At 38.8% G+C, this 23615-nt stretch overlaps 1 protein-coding gene and 1 long non-coding RNA gene across 3 annotated transcripts; one reads left to right on the forward strand and one right to left on the reverse strand.

Annotated features, from left to right (window-relative positions):
- Positions 1-5449: 5449 nt before the first annotated feature.
- Positions 5450-10792, reverse strand: fastkd5 (FAST kinase domains 5). Its single transcript, XM_074659157.1, has 2 exons — positions 10656-10792; positions 5450-8110 (listed from the first exon to the last, which is right to left on the reverse strand). The coding sequence occupies exon 2, from the start codon at positions 8096-8098 to the stop codon at positions 5657-5659; it is 2442 nt and encodes an 813-aa protein (XP_074515258.1). The 5' UTR covers positions 8099-8110; positions 10656-10792; the 3' UTR covers positions 5450-5656.
- A 4349-nt stretch (positions 10793-15141) lies between these two features.
- On the forward strand, positions 15142-19544 carry LOC141782108 (uncharacterized). Of its 2 annotated transcripts, none has more exons than XR_012597041.1 (3): positions 15142-15371; positions 19012-19148; positions 19258-19544. It is a non-coding gene; the product is annotated as an uncharacterized LOC141782108 (long non-coding RNA). The 2 variants fall into 2 exon arrangements; XR_012597042.1 differs by lacking the exon at positions 15142-15371 and adding an exon at positions 15626-16472.
- Positions 19545-23615: the final 4071 nt, after the last annotated feature.

Here is a 23615-nt window from a genome sequence, read left to right on the forward strand (position 1 = left end):
AACCTGCAAACATAATAGAGCTGACACGACATCAGTGAGTCGTTTTCTCCAGTGGATTATTTGGCTATCCAATGACTTGCATTTGAATCCAAAGAGAATGGTGCTAAATGAGAAACTGAATCATCTCGACTTCAAAAGCATGCTTCTTCCTGCACACCCAGAAGTGTGAAATCTGTAGCTGCAGGGATGGCACCGACTTGAAAGGCCCCAAATGTGAATTCTCTTTTATAGTTTTTTCTTTCAGATCTGTGAAGAATAGGAGAGGTATTTATTGACTCGTCTCTACCTTGTTACAAAAATGTACTTACTGTGCTTGAACGTCTCTTTTGTTGGGTCTGCAAATTAATTATACAGTTGAAAGCGTTATGTAATATTGACAAAATGTAAAAATAAATGTCCCCCTAATATGTTATCCTGAGCTTGTTATTTGTCATTTATATAAATTTGAGTTACATATTCTACAAAAAATATCATGGGACTATTTCATCATTGTCTGTCAGCATTGCTGTGCTGTTTCCTAAGTTGAGAGTGCCCTCTGCTGGCATCTCTCTATCCATCCATCCTCCCACTATACTCTGATCAGGGAGCACCAGAGCAACCAGAATGACTCTTTTCCCAGCAGCCTCCTCCAGCTCCTCCTGAGGGGGTCATCAAGCGCTCCCACGCATGCTGGCAGATGTAGTGTTGATTGAATTTGTCTTTCCCACTGCTCATTTCCTGTCCTCCCTTTATACCACTTTGCCTCCCATCAGCAAGTGACTTAGAGGAAGTAAGGGAAGGAGACAGAAGTGAAGATAATTAGGACTTAAAGATGCAGTGGGTGGAGTTGGAGCAAATGTGATTTTAAAAAGTTATTTTGATAAAACGGTCACTATATCCTGACAGAAGTGCACGAGATGGGTAATCTGAAAAAAAATCATGTGCCTCTGTTGTCCTCCGGTACTCCTAATTGCATCTGCAAGATTTCACAGACCGGTGATAAACGACCAATCAGAGCCGAGCTGGAGCCTTGTCGTCTCTGAGCAGCTGTCAATCACTCGCGAACTCCGATCAAACGGTCAAACTAGGCAGCGCTGATCAAATATTAATCAATATTCTGTGACCGTAATGTGTATTTCTCACTTCAAATGTTTTCAGAAACATCTTTAGCTGTGAAATGAGTAAGTACCAAGCACTGCCCACCAGCCGGAGCAAACGCTCACATTTTACAGCTAAACGGTACACTACAAGATGTTTGGCATTAGAGTAACAGAATATTAATTCGTATTTGATCAGCGCTCCCTAGTTTGACCGTTTGATCGGAGTTTGCGAGTGATTGACAGCTGCCTCCGTTGAATGAACAGCCAATAGGAACATAGTCTCTCTGAAATGACCTGTGATTGGCCAAAGATTTTTGTAAAGCCTGAAAACAGAGCCATGAGGAGGTGCAGAAGTCTAGTTTTCTCTCAGAACACTTGAATAACAATATGCTGAAAGGTTATTATGGATTTTTTGCCCAATGATGACTAAAATATTCTGCCTACTACAGGTTTAACTCTTCAGTCCAATAACCAATTATAAAACCAAGTGCTCCAAATTCTGTCTAGGTTTCTACCATAGACTGTATATAAAGATGGATAACGTGTTTCCACTTCCTCCCACTGTAAAGAAGTGAAGCCAAAATATCCCGGATACGGGAGCTGTTATCTTGAGATTTTTACGTCATTTGGAGCTAGAATCTGCGCAGTAGTGATCGGGGGCTGCAGCCACCATATTGAGGTCACCCACCTGAACCAATCGCGAGCCGAACACGGACGCAACTTGACAGCGAGAAAGACTCATAGCTGCCAATCATGACGTCTCGCCCCCTTTTTAATAGCGTCAAATAACTCATTAAAACCAAACTCATCAGAAAAATGAACACTTGAGCATACATCAGCGTGATAAGAACCACCAAAAAAATTACAGAAACCATCTTTGGGAAAAATGTATTTGATGTGTTCTTTGACTTTTTAGTTTGGCCCATGTCCCATCAGCTAACATGGGCTTTATGACCTATACTGCAGCCAGCCACCAGGGGGCGATCAAGATGTTTTGGCTTCACTTTTCGGGAGCTGTCGTGTCGTCCATCTTTATGTACAGTTTATGCTTTCTACTTTCCACTGTCCTGAATCAACAAAGAGATATGAAGAGATATAGGCCACACAATGGGCTACTTCTACGCTGTAGCATTTCCTCTTTAATTCTCTGAGTAAGGACATTCAGATGATCAGATGGTGTATTCATCTTTTAAGAACGCTAGCTGTGTCTGGGCATGCTATTAAAACAATTCTCCCTGCAGGATTTTCTAGCCTTTCCCTCAGACAATAATGTCTCCTAGTCGGAGACCTTGAAGCTGTTTTTGTCTCCTACAGTACTGGGACAGCTGGCAAGATGGAAGCACTAACGTCGGTTTCTGGGTCACAAAGGAAAGGAGGGGGGAGGGAGAGAAAGGAGAAACATTTTGAAGGGGAACACAACACACCTGTAGTCTCTCCAGTGTGTCCTTACACCAAGGTCTCATCACAGCCTTTTCTTCAGGGAGGATATCCTGCTTACGGATGTCCCCCCAACCTGGATATGACAGTCAGCAAGACATAAACAATGCAGAATCATTGTATGGAATTGATTCTGCACCTTTTATCACTGATATTTATGACCAATCTTTTCTCATTTGTGCCTTATTTATTCATTATATATGTGTAGTGTTTTTTTAATACAATGCACCATTTGAGGACAACACTTTTTTGTTATGCTTGCATAATGACAATAAGTTCTTGAATAAACAATGCTTTTTCATATCAAACTAGTTTTTTCTAGTTTTGTTCATTGTTATGCATTTCAAAGCCTAGTTTTTGCATCTTTTACAATAGTTGTTGTAGATTTTTTTCTACCACTGATTCATGGTGAGTTTTGATGAGGTGCGTCTCTTACCTTGGGCTGTTGAACTGCATTGCATTCACAAGTTATAATTAAAAAATTAACATTCATGATGTGAATCTGACAGCTCTTTATAATATAAATGAGTCTGTTCAGCAACCCACTATGTTGTTCCACTATTCTTACACCACTTCATGTTTATACAAGGTGATAGAACAATGTGGCAAATTTTCTTTCTACCTCTCAACTACAGATAAAAATGCAACCATCTGTGAACGCTCCCTGATCTTGCTGCACCGGCAGAATGAGAGACGGACAGATGACCTCCGGAGCAAAGTCATCTATTGACGGCTTGGAGGAGTCAAGCATGGGGACATCAATTGTATCCCAGTGTGAAAGAACTCATTTCCCGGAGTCAGTGGGGCTGCAACCAGTCTCTCATTTATATGCTCAGACTGTTTCAGAGGTAGTGTTTACAGTTTTGCATGATCGGCCATATAAATCAGGTTTTGCATTAAAGGTTGTCACAAAAAAAGTGACAGTGGAATGTACTTAATGTCATAAACGCTGTTATACATTCTGTTTCTGTGAAGCCTTTAACATTTAATATCTTTTGAGTCTTTTGGAAAGGTGTTTGCACAGTACTCTGTCATTTTGGGCTTGCAGATAGTGGTAGTATTATATTATATTATATTATACTATATTATATTATACTGAAAGAGTTATTTTGTGAATAAACAAACATCTTTTAATAGAATACCACACACTGGTGGGGTGTTTGTTATTTTATAAGTAAGGAAGCTACTGAAAAGCAGCTGGAAGCTATAAAATTCTGACAAACATACATAATCGTAGCTACTGTACTTTCAAAGTTTTCTTGATTCTTTTTGTTAAACATTGTCAGTCCATCTTAATTTAACGAGGATACCGCCTTGGTTATCCATTGTGTGAAAAAATTCAGTAAGTCTTTCAAACTTATTATACAAATATTTTTACTATTATTTATTTTATTATTATTATTTTATTGGGGCTGTCAAAGTTAACAACTATAGCGATAATGCGTTAACGCAAATTTGTTTTAAAGCCACTAATGTAATGCAAATTGCACTTTTTAGGTCGTAGCGGGTTAAGTTTTAAAGCTAGAGTGAAGACATCCTGGTATCATATGAAACTAGAAAAACCTGAGGAGTTCATTAGTACCAACCATGTCATACTAGCTTGTCCGGAAGGAGGTTAAATAACGCTCCAAAGTTGCACTAAATTTTGGCAAGGAAAGGCTGGCATGGCCATTTCAAAGGGGTCCCTTGACCTTTGACCTCAAGATATGTGACTGAAAATGGGTTCTATGGGTACCCACGAGTCTCCCCTTTACAGACATGCCCACTTTATGATAATCACATGCAGTTTGGGGCAAGTCATAGTCAAGTCAAGTCATTTTTTTTTATGCTAAATGCAGTACCTGTGAGTGTTTCTGAACAATATTTGTGTTGTTAATTTATTTCCAATAATAGATATATACATACATTTGCATAAAGTAAGCTGATTTGTCCACTCCCATGTTAAGAGTATTATATACTTGACAAATCTCCCTTTAAGGTTTAAGGTCAATTTAATATTGATTAATCATGGACGATGATGCAATTAATCGCGATTAAATATTTTAATTGATTAATAGCCCTATATGTTATAGTTTTTCCTCATCCACCGCTAGTGTCATAAAGGACAGAGGGTTTTGTATAGCTGTACAGATTGTAAAGCCCTCTGAGGAAAATGTGTGATTTGTGATATAGGGCTATATAAATAAAAATTGACTTGTCTTGACTATAACCTGATTTAGACACTGTATCCTGCAACAAGAACCCTTTAAAAACCTATAAAAGGTAGTGGTCGTATAAAGCGAGGCCAGACGAAGTCATCAATCACAGCTCCCACAGGGTTTTGAAACAGGCCCGCCATTAAAAAAAATACTCATATTGTAGTTATTGTCATATCAATCTTACATAAAAAGCTGTTCAAAATGTATGAGTGAGTTAGCAGTACAGGTGCCAACTTTTTGTACATGAAAAGAATATGATGAACAAGTTCTGTATTAGGTGCAGATGCTTCACTGAAACTGTGATCATTCACTCTGCTGTGAATTATTTTGGCGGTGCCTTGGTATTACATTGCGACAGAGGATTTTAATCCGTTCTTTAACAAATTACATAACAGATTCCACTGTTCATGAGCAGCCACAATACCAAAAAACAACAACATAGAAGTCTGTTACAGTCAAATCAGTCGAAAAGATTAAGTTTGACCTTTGACGTGCAGAGCAGGGCAGTGATCTAAAAACACTGACGCACTGACCTCTGAGAAGCCCATCATGCATGAGTGAGCGTGATTTTAAGTATGATGCAAAACATTGTTTCTCTTTACTTCTCTTTCGACAGATCGTGGAAGGCATTAGCAAATTCTTGCATGAAGACTAAAATAAGAAAATACATATCAACATACTGTATGTAATGATATCATACCATAACCTTGACCAGAACAGTGAGGAGTTGAATACTTTTTTTAATTTGGATTATTTTTATTATCACAAAAATATCTTGAAATGTCACATTTTGACAAAAATCCTGTTGTTTTTTTAACTAAACGTGTACAGTGGTGGGGGGGGGGGGGGGGGAACGAGCATCTGCTCCTCTCCTTAATAGTCTGTACTTTGCACATACATAGTATGCAGTCCGACTTTGCTGGTCCTTTGAAGGTCAGAGAATCATTTCAGACTGTTGTAGACTTTGCAGTGCAGGTGTGCGAGCTTCTCAGTCCTGCTCTTCCTCAGCATGGGAAACCACTCCTGGTAGCTAAGCTCTACAACCCTGTAGCCTGCCAACTTCAACTGCCTCCTCTTCATGGCATGAAGGCCCAACAACTGCTGTGAATGGCAGCAATAGTGGTTCCTGCTGGAAACTTGGATGGCAAGTTTGACTGTGCTGTTGGAGTCCTGAGGGGCTGAGCCCGGCCTACTGGGTTTGGCAAGAGTTTCTATAATGCCACTGGTCAGGTCTACCCCCGTGTCAAACAATCTCCCGCCTTCATCGGGCTCTACTCTGTGAAGAACTGTAGGCTCAACCGTAGGAGATGTGGTTAAAGGTTCGGGGGTGTTTTTGGTATTCATTAGCTGTGCTAAAAGGTCCTCAGTTATAGTTACTCCTATATCCATTTTTCCCCAATCCTGATGAGAAGGACATTTGGATGAACTGTTCTCTGGAGATGGCGTGGCTGTGCGGGATGCTGGCTTCACAGGTATCGGCTGTCCGGCGGAGTCAATGTGTACTTCCAGGTCGATGGAGCGAGTGTGGGGGAGAATCATTCTCTTTAATACAAACTCCTCTCCTCCGAGCAGATCCCGCAGAGCGGATTCCGCTTCCTGAACCTCTGGTTTCTGGCACATATCTGACTGAGCAAACTTCCACAGCATCTCTGCCACCTCCTCTCTCAGTTCACGGCTCAGCCGCGGGCCACTCCACCGAGGCAACTCCAGAGCCACGGCTTCATCTAAAGTGCACAAGTCCTTTTTCAGGTCCAGCTGTTTGGATTTCAGTGCTAAGTTTACAAATTCAGGACTCAGAGCTAATGTAATTAGGTCCTCCGGGAACTGAGAGACAAAGGCCAGGCCTAGAAGACCGGTAAGCAGATGCTCTGGGTATCGCTGGAATTCAGCTTTCCTCCGTCTCAGGGCCTCTGTAAGGCTCGGATAGAAGCTCGGGCTCTGGGCTGGGAGAAACCCTAACGTGCCAAAGGCCCACAACAGCTTGCATGAGTCTTTGCTCCTGCAGTGTGGCACCAGCGAGGGAACTCTCTCGGCTATTGCCATTAGGATGTTATCGTCGCGGTGATGCTGCGCCGAACAGGCCAGTGCCACGTGCATCAGCCCCTCGACGCCCATCCTGTGGGCCCGTCGCGGTACCTCCCGCGCCATGGCCTGCAGCCACGCCCTGTGATACAGGTAGCTGAAACGCAGGAATTTCAGCACGTTCACCATGGCGAAGTCGCTCATCTCCTCCACAAAAGAGAGTGCCTTATCAACAATACGGGTCACTGCACCCTGAGATATTGAAGTCTGGGATTTAAAGAGCCCCAAGCACACAGCGCCAACCTCCTCAGGGCACAGTTGCTGTAAATGACGCATGAGAAGCTGCTCTACAGGATGGATCAAATCTTTTGGGCACTGCCTGCCCTCTCCTATTATATACAACAGTTGCACCAGCTCAGGGACACCCATCTGCCCCAGATGCAGACGGACTGAATCATACAGGTGCTGTAAGAACTGGGGGACCTGCCTCCCGATGCAACGCCACAAGTCAGCAGCTACCAGCAGCTGGTGTAAACTCATCTGGCTGGCCCGGCGGCTCAGCTCGGCCTCGTAAAGCCCGAGCACAGAGTGGGATGAGGGCATGTACAGCCACACAAACGACTGCAGCACCTCCAGCAGCTGAGGTTGAGTGAAGAGGCGAAGGTGTTCCACGGAATATCGGAGGAGCATGATGAAGCGCTGGTCGCTGCGCACTAGTGACATCTTGTCCGGGTGCAAGTGGCTGAGCTCCGTGAAAAACCGAGACACATCAGATGATTTCATGCTGCCTTTTAAAACGGTCACTTTTTGGAGCACCGACGTGGCTTCTTCCCATTCGATTGGGGGAGGCCGCTGGGTGAGGTCAGGGGTCATGGAGGAATACCCTGGCCGGCATTTGAGGAAGGCACGTGTATCTACTTTAACATCTGGCGGCGTGGGTTTTCTGTGGTACGGCGAAACTGATGGCATCTCGGGTTCAGGGCCTTTGCGGAAAGCTAAATCAAGAAGCGTGTTCTTGGAGCTGGAGAGGTGCCGCGAGCAACTCACACTGTAGTGATTGCTCTGTTGCCAGAAGGAAGGTGCGAGAGTGGAGAGGCACTGTTCATCCTCATCATTATCTGTCTGGCTCCGGGAGGTTGCGGAGCTCCACACAGAGCGATGATATGAGGAAGGGTTGTAATACAGCCTGTATCCTCCTTGGGGAGAGGCCTCCTGGTGTTGCAACACTCCTTTCTTCACCTCATGATCATCAGTCTCATCCTCTTGTTTGACAGGCACATGCTGAGCCTGGGCAAAGTCCTTTCTCAAGCCTGGGAGGTAGCGTAGCCTGGGCACCCGTCGACACAGCACACAGGCAGCCATCAATCTGCCAGACTAAAACGACAAAAGGCATAATTTCAATTGACAGCAAACGCCAAATTCTAAGTCGAGCAAGCATGCAATTCCTACTATGCCTGGCAGTAATTTACCACAAAAGATTATATGTTGTTTTTTGGGGGGGGATTATTCTATATGTAGATCAATTTCACATCAAATTTGGTCTAGGCTTTCAGCGGCCAAGAATATGCTGCTTCTAAAAGAGGGTGAAAGGTAGATGTGGAAATAATAAAAGGAGTCCAGTTTTAAGCCGCTCAATTTGGATTTAAACAATAAAATTAAATTAAAAAAAATAAAAAAGTATAAACCTGTTTTATATATGTTGTACACTTAAGCAGACATTTGTGGAACATTATGGTCTCAAATCTTTGTACCAACACTACAGATAGATTTCTCAAGCAAGGCCATTTGCACAATATTTACTACATTTCTTGTCAAGCACAGGCTATAAACAAAGTTAATAGTGAATTTCCCTTGATGAAAACCATGACAAAATATTAAGTGCTATAGCCTATTTCTACAGAACACCGCTTATAAATGACTGTTATATTTCCTTTAGTATTAATAATAATAATAATAATAATAATAATAATAATATTTCCTGCCTGAAACCCAGAATCCCTGTTGTTTAAGTAAATGAACATATACACACATATACAGACGTGGACAAAATTGTTGGTACCCTTCCGTTAAAGAAAGAAAAACCCACAATGGTCACTGAAATAACTTGAAACTGACAAAAGTAATAATAAATAAAAATTTACTGAAAATTAACTAATGAAAATCAGTCATTGTTTTTGAATTGTGGTTCAACAGAATCATTTTAAAAAACAAACTAATGAAACTGGCCTGGACAAAAATGATGGTACCCCTAGAAAAGATGTAAAATAATGTGACCATAGGGACATGTTAAACTAAGGTGTGTCCTGTAAATAGCATCACAGGTATCTTCAAACTTGTAATCAGTCAGTCTGCCTATTTAAAGGGTGAAAAGTAGTCACTGTGCTGTTTGGCATCATGGTGTGTACCACACTGAACATGGACCACAGAAAGCTAAGGAGAGAGTTGTCTCAGGAGATCAGAAAGAACATTATAGACCTTCATGTTAAAGGTAAAGGCTATAAGACCATCTCCAAGCAGCTTGACGTTCCTGTGACTACAGCTGCACATATTATTCAGAAGTTTAAGGTCCATGGGACTGTAGCCAACCTCCCTGGACGTGGCCGCAAGGGGAAAATTGATGACATATTGAAGAGACGGATAATACGAATGGTAACCAAAGAGCCCAGAACAACTTCCAAAGAGATTAGAGGTGAACTCCAAGGTCAAGGTACATCAGTGTCAGATCGCACCATCCGTCACTGTTTGAGCCAAAGTGGACTTAATGGAAGACGACCAAGGAGGACGCAAATCATAAAAAAGCGAGACTGGAATTTTCCAAAATGCATATTGACAAGCCACAAAGCTTCTGGGAGAATGTCCTTTGGACAGATGAGACAAAACTGGAGCTTTTTGGCAAGTCACATCAGCTCTATGTTCACAGACGAAGAGATGAAGCATCCAAAGAAAAGAACACTGTACCTAATGTGAAACATGGAGGAGGCTCGGTTATGTTATGGGGCTGCTTTGTTGCATCTGGCACAGGGTGTCTTGAATCTGTGCAGGGTGCAATGAAATCTCAAGACTATCAAGGCATTCTGGAGCGAAATGTGCTGCCCAGTGTCAGAAAGCTTGGTCTCAGTTGCAGGTCATGGGTCCTCCAACAGGATAATGACCCAAAACACAGCTAAAAACACCCAAGAATGGCTAAGAACAAAACATTGGACTATTCTGAAGTGGCCTTCTATGAGCCCGGATCTAAATCCTATTGAACATCTGTGGAAGGAGCTGAAACATGCAGTCTGGAGAAGGCACCCTTCAAACCTGAGACAGCTGGAGCAGTTTGCTCACGAGGAGTGGGCCAAAATACCTGTCGACAGGTGCAGAAGTCTCATTGAGAGTTACAGAAATCACTTGATTGCAGTGATTGCCTCAAAAGGTTGTGCAACAAAATATTAAGTTAAGGTTAGCCTACCTTCATTTTTGTCTAGGCCAGTTTCATTAGTTTGTTTTTTAAAATGATTCTATTGAACCAAAATTCAAAAGCAATGTCTGATTTTCATTAGTTAATTTTCAGTAAATTTTTATTTATTATTACTTTTGTCAGTTTCAAGTTATTTCAGTGACCATTGTGGGTTTTTCTCTCTTTAACGGAAGGGTACCAACAATTTTGTCCACGTCTGTATGTTAAAATAATACTACTATTAGTAGTAAATATAGATAGATGGTAGTAAATAGGGGTCTCATCATTTATTAAGCTTTAATATTATTTTGCATTATTCAGTGGTGTGCTCTAACATGCATGTTACAGTAGGAGAACAGCTACATTGCAGAATGGGAATGTGGTGTCAGACAGTAACATTAATGTAGGCTTAAGTTATTATTATTATAAAATAATCACATTACAAATGTATATGTCGTGTAACCAGACCGTTAAACTCACCTCTGTCTCTCCAGCATCAACACGGGACTGTTATAAACAGTCTAAACATGTGAAAACCTCATGAAGTTACGAGGAGAGGAAACCGTGGATGTAGTAAGTCAATGTGCATACATGCTGCAATCATGACCGGAAGTCAAGAACTTCAACTTTCAAAATAAAGAACTAGGCATTATAAGCTAGATGATATAGCCATGGATGTGCTACAAACTAGTTAAAATACAGTGCTGTGATGTACAGACTGTAATAATTTATGAAAATATCCAGTGGCAGTAATAGGTTCTACAATAAATGGCTGTAAAATATCGTGGTGCTACTTTATTGTGGCGGGTTGATGTGGCTTCCGGGGAGGGCAGCAATGACTGAACAGTGACCTATGACAACCGGGGAGGTTCAAACTTTAGGGCGACGAAACGCGATTTGAAAAAACAAACGCTACCATAAAAACAAAGTTACAATGACTATGCTTTTTATATCAACAGTTTTTAAGACTTATGACGGACATTTATTTAATACAATTGTTCAAACCAAAAAAAAATACTTATTTGAAAGTATATATTTGAATTGAAATGTAGCCTATAATTTAAATTGTTTAGCAATCATAACACCAAACCAGTACTTTTACAAAGTGTTTGATTACCAGCGTAATTATATAATAGTTGTAATTATATAATAATTGTAACTCAAGACTTTTTTGTCAGGAATAAAACTGTTATTGTTATTCTATTTTGCCTGATTGTTATTTGTTCCTGATATGTTTTCTGAAGCTGAATAATATTGAAACATATAATATTGGAACATTTCAATTATCAAGAAATCCCTTTCACTTCACCCAACTGTAAAGCATATTTGTATTACATTAGCACATCTGGAGTTATGTTTCCTTGTAAACACTTTTAATTTACAATTTCCAGCTAAGATTTTATATTTTTGTGAAACTGTTTTATTTTTCCTGTACGAATAATTTCTGCTAAGAGCAAACCACTTATTGAAATATATTTCTGTATCCTGAATAAACTGTATGTCAGGATCTATGCTACAGGTCATTAGTAGTTGTGTTTTGGTACATGTGAACATGTGAATTCATTTTTAAGCATATAGCACACAAATGTATCAGTACCAATGTTTTTTCCTGCAATCATACCAAAGGTATATACTACATACAGCACTAGTAACTGCTGCATTTTTGTTTTTGACTGACGTTGATGTATGTTTTTTAGGGAATCACTTCAGACATAGACAGAGACACCATGCTTATTCACTTTGGCAATGCACATTAATCAGTAAACAATAATGAGGACATAAATCTTTTTAACCTCTCCAACAAAACTGCAACTGGGAAACAACGTCTGAGGATGGCCTGCACTGTTTTAAACATATGTCTGTATCTGTTTTATTCACCCTTTTTTGGTCGGAATGGCTCATGAATATTTACTTTTTTTAATCTGAGCTATGGCTTGTATTGTTTTGAAATGAGGATCAGATCAGAAAAGTTGCCAAAGAATTGTCTTTTCATTGGTAACATCTCATTGCGTTTTATATCTATATTTGTATACTGAATTAATCTTAGTGATAGGTCAGACATTATAATAACATATGTTCAATTTGTTGAAAGATATGCACTTTGCCAGAAACTAGTTTTCAACTGCGGTTTCCTCCCCTGTGGACAAACTATGTCCCCCAGCCCAGATTTCTCCCTTAGTCTTTAAGTGAGAAGTCATTTTTGACCATTTAAAATTTAGATATACGCTTCATATATCTGATTAATTTAAATTATAGATGAACAACTTTTTGTGTGTTTTTCAACTGATTTACAATGTATGCCGTTTTACTGCTGTACTTACAAAAAATGCAGAGGTAAACAAACCTTTTAATAGCATCAGGAAGCATTTAGTGTTATGTCATCCTCACCTCCTCAGCACTGTTTAACATGGTTTTCATCCTCAAACTAAAGTGGAACAAAGTGTAACTATATGACACAGAAATGCATCACAGTTGTATTTCAGAATTTCACCTTTTTGGAATAACGTGTTTAACATTATATCCATATTTATTTATTGTTTCTTTTAATATTGCAGTCAATTTATATTGTAAAACAAAACTCCAAAAAAATAGTTTATACTTTTAAATTGCAGTATTTTTTAACATCTTTGTATTTTAAATCCGTGTGAGCAGGAGGGTAACTTCAAACTCTGTGCCTCCATTTTGTGACTTCACACATGACTGAATCTAGAGGTTAAAGGTGACCTAGACTGACCTGTGGCCATAAGCAAGACAATACCCTGCATTTCAGCTTTAAGGAGGAACACTCCTCAGAGGGAGGAGCTTTGGCAACCGACACTTTAAACCGCACTGGTGGCAGTTCCTTTTTAATAAAGTCTTCGCTGACGTCAGTGAGCATTCTTAGCATGTACATCTTTGACTGAAATTAAGTTTCATACTGATTCTAACACGGCTGCATATTGTAAAAAATGGCCAGAGTTATAATTATGTGGGTGGAGAGTAATTTGTGGTTTCAATGAAACACAAAAGCAGGCCACAATAAAACTGCACTGGCTTGTAATTTTATTCAACATTATACTGTAAGTTTTGTTGTGAAATGATACAAATTACAATAATTATCCAAAATCCCGTTATGCTATTATAATGAAGAAATGGATGTATTTTAAGGGGATGTACCTATTTTGTGTGTGTGTAGGATTATCAAAGTTTTATACAAATATGTCTTACATTGTATGCAGTTCAGACATGCTGTAAAGAAAAAAGTAAATGTATAACAATGAATCTGAAATCAAATAACTTTGTATCGCAATATTCTTATGATACTTGTAAATGACTTTCTCAAGGCCATAAATATATATATATATATATTTTTACAATATGCAGCCGTGTTAGCATCAGTGTGAAAGTTTATGTCAGTCAAAGATGCACATGTTAGGAATACTCACTGATGTCAGCAAAGACTTTAATGAAAAGGAGCTGCCACTAACATGGTTTAAAGTGTCTGTTGCCAAAGGTCCTCCCTATGACACTTGACACACTAACTTTTTACATAATATGCTTGTATTTTTACCTATTTTTTATACCTACGTCTATATCTTAGAAAGCATTTATTTATAACTTCTCCTACAGTTGTCTATATGTATATATACAGGTATTTAAATCATGCTACTTTATTATTAGATTTTTATGTCATTACCATTATTATTTATTTGTTTCTGTACTCAGGTCACACTTGTAAATCAGATATCAATGTTACTTCCTGATTAAATATATATTACTAAAGCCTAAAATTTCATAATATCACGGGGTTCATGTGTCTATACCCACAAACATTCATAACAGATAAAAATATACACTTCTTCTTTTTTTTGCATGAAAGAAATGGTCAGGACAAATTCATTCAAGTAAAGTCACTTTTTTTTTTATATTTGTTCCTTGTTTAAGGCATATTGTTAACATTCTGACCCTAGTTATATTTGTGTTATGCAGCCTATATATAAGTTATAACCTAATATTGTCCACAATATCAAATGGGAAAAAAATAGTTTCTGTCTCAATCACGCTCCATTCTGTTTTAGTCCTGTAATAATCTTGCACATGTTGAATTTTATATTGTGTTGATATGTACATTTTATTTGCTGTTCCGGTGCATTGCCTGGTTAACATCTATCTATCTATCTATCTATCTATCTATCTATCTATCTGCAGTTAATCATTTTAATTCAGGCACATCAAGCAAAACAATTTTGTTCCATCTGTGCAATTCTCATCTGATAAACTATAAGTTTTGAAAATTAATTAAAGGGTTACATTTCGTTTATAATGCACCCCACAATACAAAAGAACTCAAATATTGTGCAGCTAATACACCCAAAAAAATAGTAGGTAAATAGTTGCAAAACAAATCCTTTTGGAACGATTAATAAGTTTAATATTGTGTGCCACATGTTGATGAATTAATATGAGTAACTTATTTATTTCGTTTGGAATGAGGGGGTATATTTATTTCTAGTGTTTATTATTAGTATTTATAACACATTTATTTGTCTTAACATTAAATAGGTTAATAGTTGAAAAAAATCCTTTTGGAACGATTACTAAGTTTAATATTGTGTGCCATATGTTATTAAATTAATATGAGTAAATTATTTATTTCTAGTGTTTATTATTAGTATTTATAACACATTTTTTTGTCTTATCATTACAGGAGGAAAAAAACATCAACAAAATCCGGTTATAAAACTTTATGGACGTCGACTTGTGCAACTTGTTTTGATGCTGCAGCTGTTTACAGCCTTATCAGTTCCCTTGTTTTGTTTCCTTATTTCCTACGGAGGAATACTTTGTGTATTTCGCCACCTCTGCATGTTGATCAACAGTGTGTAAAATCAAGTGGTGAAACTTGAGAGTGGCACTTGGAGAGGAAGTAGTTGATTTATGCTAATGAAGAAGGAGTTGGGGTTTAGCTGTACTGGCTGGGAGCCGCCCTTCATTCACCACATGGTTAAACCTAGACCCTACTCCGCGCCACTTTCGCAATCTTACTACGATTCACAAACTCCCTAGCAGATCATAATAGTAGCACATGGTTGTGCTATTTTTTTTTTTTTTCGGGGTGGATTATTCACCCTATATTAGCTGTTATACTCAATTTGTCTTTTTTCTTTTCTCAGTTTTGCAGATTACCCCTCTGAAACAGTGAGTGAGTAAAAAACGGTAAGTCCTCTACAAGTGAGTGAAGATGGTGGATTTTTTTTAGCGTCTTTATTATTACGCGCATGTTATTTGGCAAAGAAACCTGTTGTTTAGCCCTTTTTTAGAGAGATGCTGTAAATGTGAGGAAAAGTGGAAATACTCGGGTGCTGTTTGGCTCACACTTTCACGTTTATATGAGAGGGAAAACATTTATTTAATCTGCAATTTCGGCATTTTGTAAAAACAATGTTGTAAAAGAAAGGCGCATCAGCATGGCAACCTCTCCTCCATGGTTGTAGGAGAATGAGGGAGATTTGAAAAAAGCATGTGTTGCTGCTACTAGTGTTGCTGCACCTCTCCAAGTCGGTAACGTGATGCCAAATTACGCGTTACACACTTTACAATAGTAGCAGCCAAGTTATACACGTGTGCTCTTGTTGTTTGTACCACATGTTGGACATAATATGAATCTCTCAGTGGAATCTGTGCGCCGTGGTGTTACACTTTATAAGCGCCTCCAGAACAAAGCAGTATAGCACATGTGGGGGGTTTTGCAGAGCAAGGCCTTACGCGCCTTTAGCTATATCCAACCTTAGCTGCTAACTAGCTGCTAACAAACCCGACGAGAAGATAACGTTAAGTTTGCATTATTTATATTATTATTAACCACATTATGCTGCTTTTAAGTGCGACACACAAGCACTCCTCCAGGAGCAAGCACACGGCTGTTTTTAATACGCGTTTTAGCCTGCATTTGCGAGCTAACTGAGCAAGCTAAGTTGCGCTAAGAAGTGGATGGAGATGCTAACTTAGTGCGTCTTTTTTGGAGCCCCACGTGTTTAGATATAACAAGTCTGTGGAATTATATACATAGTTGCCAGGTAACAATGATTCTGGAAGCTTTACGCACGGTTGCATGGTTACGCACGCGGTTAGAATGTTTTGGGTTGCACATTCTAAGTGTAGCTATGGAGATGGAGGCTACTACTACTACTACTACTACTAGCTTGTTGTGTGTGTGTGCTGGATTCAGGCTGTAAGTTTTGCAGCAGTAGCTCATATCACACTGCTAGGTGAGTGCACATCTCACATGCACCTGTTTTCAAAGTGTTAAGTGCACAGGTAATTCACTATTTGTTTAGTTATACTCATGTTGTTTTTTCTACAGTAGGTTTATAAAACGCTCAAAATGTGGACTCCTTGGGCGCCATGTTCTAGTGGATGGGGGAGGGGTGCAGCAATGTGACTGGAGCACAAGTGTTGCTATCCTCTAGTCTAGCAGCTCCTGGTTCACTCACACACGTTTCCACATTGAACTTTACAGATAGCTTTATTTATCCCTGAAGGGCAATTCAGTTTCTGCAGTCCACCCAGACATATATATATATATATATATATATATACACATTCATACTGCACAATCACCAATGACAGAGGAAACACAGTATAGATGGCATATGGGGAGGTGCAAGATCAATAAAAGTACAAAAATATTTGCAATAAAAACAAGACGAGATAAAATAATAAAGGACTAAATAGAATAAAGTGCACATTGCAAATAACATTTCACGAATGTACTTAATTGCAAACGCGAACAACCGTTATATGGTTAGTGCAAAAATAACTACATTCAAAGTAGATAAAACATTTTGTATTTGTTCATTCCAGATAGTTACTCTCTCTGTAAAAAGGATACATGGCAAGGGAGAAATAACGGTGTAAAGAATTTGAAATAAAGCAGTCAAAAGTGCTCAAATAAAAACCCAAAGGGCAATTCAGTTTCTGCAGTCCACTTAGACATATACACATTCATACTGCACAGTCATCAATGACAGAGGGAACCAAGTATAGGTGGCATATGGGGAGGTGCAAGATCAATAAAAGTACAAGAATTAAAAAAAATATTTGCAATAAATACAATAATAAAAACAAGACGAGATAAAGGAATAAAGTGCCAAGAGTATTGCACATTGCAAATTACATTTTTCCACGAATGTACCTAATTGTAAATGCGGACAACCATTATGTGGTTAGTGCAAAAATAACTACATTCAAAGTAAATAAAACATTTTGTAATCGTTCATTCAAGATATTTACTCTCTCTGTAAAAAGGATACATTGCAGGGAGAAAGAACGGTATTAAAAAATAATAATAATGCAGTCAAAAGTGCTCAAATAAGGAGTTATTTGTTATTGAAGACATTTCCACACACGTGGTCCTGCACCTGTGTTTAACATCACAAAGTTTACTGATTGTTTTCTGCACCAAAATGCACAGTAAATAGGCAATTAGACGGGTTGGAGGATATACCTCTCTGTAAAGGGTGTAAGAAAATATCGATATACACATGAGTATCGCGATATTATGTTGTGCGATACGGTGTCTATTCTCCAAAACACTATACATTTTTAATTAATTAAAAATCCGACAGCCCGCCATCACGCCCGGCCGCTATTCGATCTTTCGGAGTTTGTGACAGGCTTAGTTTTAAAGTGGCATTATATGAAACTTCATACTAACTTATGCGCAATGTAACTGAAGCTGCGGTGGTGCGTTGCGATTAGCTAAATTTCGGCGAGTGCAGACCAGATTTTACTGCGCATGTGTTGTACCCCCAAAGACTTGACGCGTTGATGACACGTGACCCGGCCTCCTTTCCATAGGCCTTGATTTTGGTGAGGAAAATCTGGCATGGTGATTTTTAAAAGGGATCCCTTGACCTCTGACCTCAAGATATGTGACTGAAAATGGGTTCTATGGGTACCCACGAGTCTCCCCTTTACAGACATGTACACTTTATGATAATCCCATGCAGTTTGGTGCAAAAAAACATGCAGTTCTTTTGCATACCATATTAATGTTATATTTGCCTATTCAAAAATGTTTTATTTCTGGTGTGTTCTTTATACTATGACAGTTTTCCTAAAATTCAATTTAAAAAATCGCAAAATACTGCCTTGCTTACAGTATCGCAATATATTGAATCGTAATCCCTGTATCATGACGCATATCGTATTGCCAGATTCTTGCCAATACACAGCGCTACCTCGGGATATTAGGGATTTGTGCAAGAATGAATGTTCAAAAGTTGTAAATTAGTCTCCTCACCACTGGCACGATTTGCACCAAAAACTGATCAGTATTCCCATGGTCTAACTTTTTTTTTAACGTTACATCAAATGTTTGCGAGATCTTGCAAGCTAACAGACAAACAGCACTGTAAACATAACCTCCTTGGCGGAGGTTAGAAAACAAGTCATAATGAGGGCCATTGTGGCTGGAGATAACGGTCTTAGTTGAACTGTTAAGTTATACAATGCACTCAAGTTACTAGCAATTTGAATTGGTGCACAAGTGGCTCATCAGTTTAAGTAACAGGTGACTAAAAAAAATGAAGATGTGTCTGCTTGTCCCTTGTTTTGTATCATTGCAAACTGGTTATCTGTGAGTTTTGGGTTGTTGGTCCAAGTAAACAAGCACCTTCAAGACATCACCTGGCATTTGCAATCTTGAGACCAATCATTTTCAAAACTTTGTTGACTACATGATAAATTATTAATCAAGCAATGTGTTTTTAGGTGATAAAGAAATCATTGATTTCAGAATGAATTTGAAGTTGCTAACATACCCATTAATGCTGTGTCCCATTTCTGCTTGCAGACCCCTGTGCACATCTGTATCTCCTCTGGAAAGCTCCCCCTCATTGTGGATTTAAAGGCATCCTAATTCATGCTGTGATTGAAAGCTCCCCTTGAACAGTTTGAAGTCACTGTAGTGTCAAAGTGCTTACAGTGCAGGTAGTTTTATTAAAATCTACTGCAGTGAAGGCACTTTCAGCACTATTCTGATAATGGCAACTAAAGGAGCAGGCGCATTTACCGACATGACTGGTTTATGCTTGTGCAGGATAGACTGAATCCAAATACACATCTGGCAGGACCTCGTCACCATCCCGCTGTGATGTTGGGTCCCGCTGTTCCTGAATGAGGCGACTGTCTGGAGCGATGCCCCTCTTATCAAACATGCTTCATATTTGTGAGGCATCCTGTCAGCAGTACATGAAATCTCTTTTGACCACTGAGTGTTGCAGAGTTTGATATATTTTCTTTTAATTTAGTAATTAATTGCAGTGAAATACAGACCAATTGATGTAAAGTTAAACATTGTTTAATTTAATTTTGTACAAAGATGTGACTGTGACAAATCATTCTTCCGCTAGTGCTTATGCTAAGGTGCATCTAGTGCAGATAGTGAAGTAGACTAGCACCTACTGCCCTAAGTGCTCCTTCTGGCATAAGGAGCTGGGACTCTCATCTCTTCTGCATCTATTTGTGTGCGTGTATTTATACACACTTTTCATCGTGGCAGTTCTCTGTTAGTTTTGCATAGTTGCGCTCCAAGAAGAAATAAGTTGTGCAAATCTATGCAAAACTGATGGTGGCCTGTGTTTGCATCCGAATCCTCTTTATTAGTTTCTGCCTCAATGGTGATCATTCAATCATGTTTCCACCACAGCTCTGTTAATGTTTCAGTAGTATTAAAGTGCTTATAGTGCAGGTAGTTCTATGAAATTCTACTGCAGTGTGAGCACTTAAAGTACTTCTCGATGCGTGTTTCTTCTTGGGGAAAAACTGCAGAGGTAGCTTACACACACATGGGTCTCTGGTTAGTTTTGCTGGTTTGCTTTCAGCTTTTTTACTGTACTGCTGTGCAAATCCATGCAAAACTGATCATAGAACTGAAATCAATCGGTCGGAAGTGATCCCTTTCTGTGCAGGTTGGGAGAGGTAGCAATGCTCTGTACCTGTGTGGTATTGCACTTGTCCCGGCCTGTTGAGGACACAGGGAATTGTTCTGCACCACGTTCTGCTGTGAAATGACCCACATGCATCTTGGATATATTTGTATTGGCCTTTTGAATCATCATCCTTATGTCACCATCTCGTCTGATGTGCTGTTATCTGGAACTGTCAAACTGCTTAATGTAGGTAAATTCATTAACTTCAGAGTTAATGTAGATGTCTAAGGATTTTTTTCATGTCACCAAAAGTGTGTAAATACAGTAATGATACTGTTTGTGACAATTCAATTTTTAAAATAAAGTATTGCCATTGGTTCACTGACACGTTTGTTGCTTTTTTTCACCAGATATATTTCGAACCCATTGATCACGTGGTTGAATATCTGAGCAGATTTAAAGAAAAAGGTGCTTTACAGCAAAAGAATATAGTTTTTATATTTAAGAAAAGTCCATATACCCCCTTTTTGGAATATCTTTTCATTTTTTTCTGAACAAGGAAAAAATACTTTAGTTTCATGGTACATCATGTGTTGCCATGAAGGTGGATGTAAATTTCATTTTCAATTTTACCAGTGTTTTTTCTTAATTTTTCCCCAATTTTAAAATTCTTCAAAGTATCTGTGCTGTCTAAGTTTGTCAATATTTTTTAAATTGTCCTTTTTATCTTTGCAATATTCTTATGTTCTTCACTAAACAAATTATTTAGCTGTCGGTGGGTGTTTCTCCTTTCACTATCAATAAAGTTTCATCTATACAGCACAATTCATATGACAGGCTTCAAAAAATAACAAAAAAACAGGCAAAGATCATGCATGACAAAAACAAAATAAGAACATAAGATAAGCATGTATTGCATATACAAAAACATAAGGTATTACAGTAAAGGGGGTGATAAGATAAGCATGTGTTTGTATTATTAAAAAGGGAATAATAATAATACTGATTCTAAAATAAAAGTTTTAACTGTTACTATAAAGCCCGTCAGTGTGTGAGTGGTGTCAAGCTTCTATCCTGTGTTTTTAATTTTGGTACTAGGAATAGTTTTTGTTCATTTTGATTGTTCCTTTAAATTTAATATGCAGTTACCGCTTCCTCCAGCAGATGGAGGTATCTGCATACTTAATAAAGTGCTTATGGCAGGGTAAGTGGCCAATGAACTGTATGGTGAATGAAATGATTTGTGAAATTGAACACAAATATTTCAACTTCAGTGTTAATTGTGTAAAAGATAATTGCAGCTTGAGTTTGGTATTTGATGAGTCATAAATAATAATAAAGATGCAATTGAATTGTATCCCCAAATGTTGACCTTTTTTTAAAAATCAATACAATATTCTTGGTGTTTCTAATTCTAAATGAATTGGAATGATGTTTTCTGTTGCTCTTTACCCTAAATGCCATTGTCACAAGCAGTTATGTGTTACAGATTTTAACAGGATGAACGCTCCACCTATCATACACACACATCCAGCCAACCTCAGGCCACTGAGCAGAGTTTTCAATATTCTGCATTGCATGGTAGGCTGGCAGAGAGAGCCATTCACTGGAGTGTTCACCTTTCATTATCATGTCCTCTTTACTTGACAGTCGAGATAAATGGGAAGCATCCAGAAAGGACATGAACTCAAAGAATGCATTCCTGCTTGTCAGCCCATGCTGATTGCTCTAGCAACCTCTATTTACTTGGATGTCTAGAAAATCTCATGCCTTTATTAGACACAGATCGCTGCGTGATTGTGGGTTGTCAGGTAGATGGCACCTGGTGTTTTCAAGCTGTGTCGATGTGGCCAAACTGTCAGGGATCAACTGATATGGCTTTCTTCTGTCTTTTTAATATAGAATATTTAAATAAACCACTTAAGGGACAAACTTAATCCATTTTGGAAGTGCTCATTAGCCATGCTTGCGGCATGGCTCTCTAGGGATGGCAATGTCGGTCAGTCCACGTCTTTGGTCCAGACTGAAATATCTCAACAACTACTACAGTATATGGATTGCGAGATGATATTTTGTACATACATTCATGGTGCCCATGGGATGAATCCTAATGACTTTTTTGATCACATGACATTTCCTCTGGCGCCACAATGATATTTGTGGGTTTGAGTGTCAGAAGCTATTGGGTGCAGTTTCATGACATTCAGGATCAATTGTTATTGCTTTCATGATTCTGGACTTCCTGACATCTAATGTCATCTAATTCTAATTTCTCTAATATTTTGGTTTATGACCAAAATACCTGCAAAATTAATGACACTCCCATCCACCTCAGCTGCTTATGTTTAGTGCTAATAGAGCGCTACAGGAATGAGTCCTAAAACCCGGAAATGATTTGGCATTTTAGCACTTCCGGTTTCCTCGTCTGGATGTCAATGTTTTTTCAATAAGTTTTTAGTTAGATGCCTGAAATGAGGTCTGTGGTTAACACGAGCTTAACAGATTTTAACGTTTTGTTCCACGACATAAGATACATCAATAAATACCCCATTCGTGAATTTTGAAGCCTTTATGTGTCTTAAAAAAGTCGGTTGCTAACAAGTGGCTAAATGAGACCACTAAACGTCATCACGTCAACTCATTCACGATTACAGCCTCATTGTGTAAACTAATGCTCATGCGACCGTGGTATAGTTCGTTTATAACCTTAAACGTTAGCTTTTTACTTCTGCCGATTGCATTACACTTAAAAAAATCATAAAAGTGGGGTTCATTATCTTGTCGTAAAAAATTATAAGTAGCCTGTCATAAACGTTTGTTCGCCACAGAGCTTATTTTCTGCAATAATCCAAAACCCAATGAAAAAATCCCATTGGCTTTTTGGATAGTTAACCGTGGTGAAATTAGTTATAAGATGTATACGACAGACATTCACTCCAGACACAGCGGCAACTTCTTAGTCAGTTTCACCCGTTGTTTGAAGTCGGAGGATAGTTAGCTCACCTCCCAGCCCTCGCGTTTAACCCTCGGAGATCCGACTGACTTTACTGTCTTTCAGAGGCTATAGCAGGTTCAGTTTTAGAGCTAGAGTGAATATTCAGATATAGTATGCAACTAGAAAAACCTAAAGAATCCATTGGTACCGTGTCATACTAGCTTGTCGGGAAGGAGGCTAAATAATGCTCCAAATTTGGGCTAAATTTTGGCAAGGAAAAACTGGCATGGCCATTTTCAAAGGGGTCCCTTGACCTCTGACCTCAAGATATGTGAATGAAAATGGGTTCTATGGGTACCCACGAGTCTCCCCTTTACAGACATGCCCACTTTATGATAATCACATGCAGTTTGGGGCAAGTCATAGTCAAGTCAGCACACTGACACACTGACAGCTGTTGTTGCCTGTTGGGCTTGAGTTTGCCAAATTATGATTTGAGCATATTTTTATGCTAAATGCAGTACCTGTGAGGGTTTCTGGACGATATTTGTCATTGTTTGATGTTGTTAATTGATTTCCAATTATAAATAT

This window comes from Sebastes fasciatus, chromosome 14, assembly GCF_043250625.1.
Source record: "Sebastes fasciatus isolate fSebFas1 chromosome 14, fSebFas1.pri, whole genome shotgun sequence".
Classification (NCBI taxonomy): Eukaryota; Metazoa; Chordata; class Actinopteri; order Perciformes; family Sebastidae; genus Sebastes; species Sebastes fasciatus.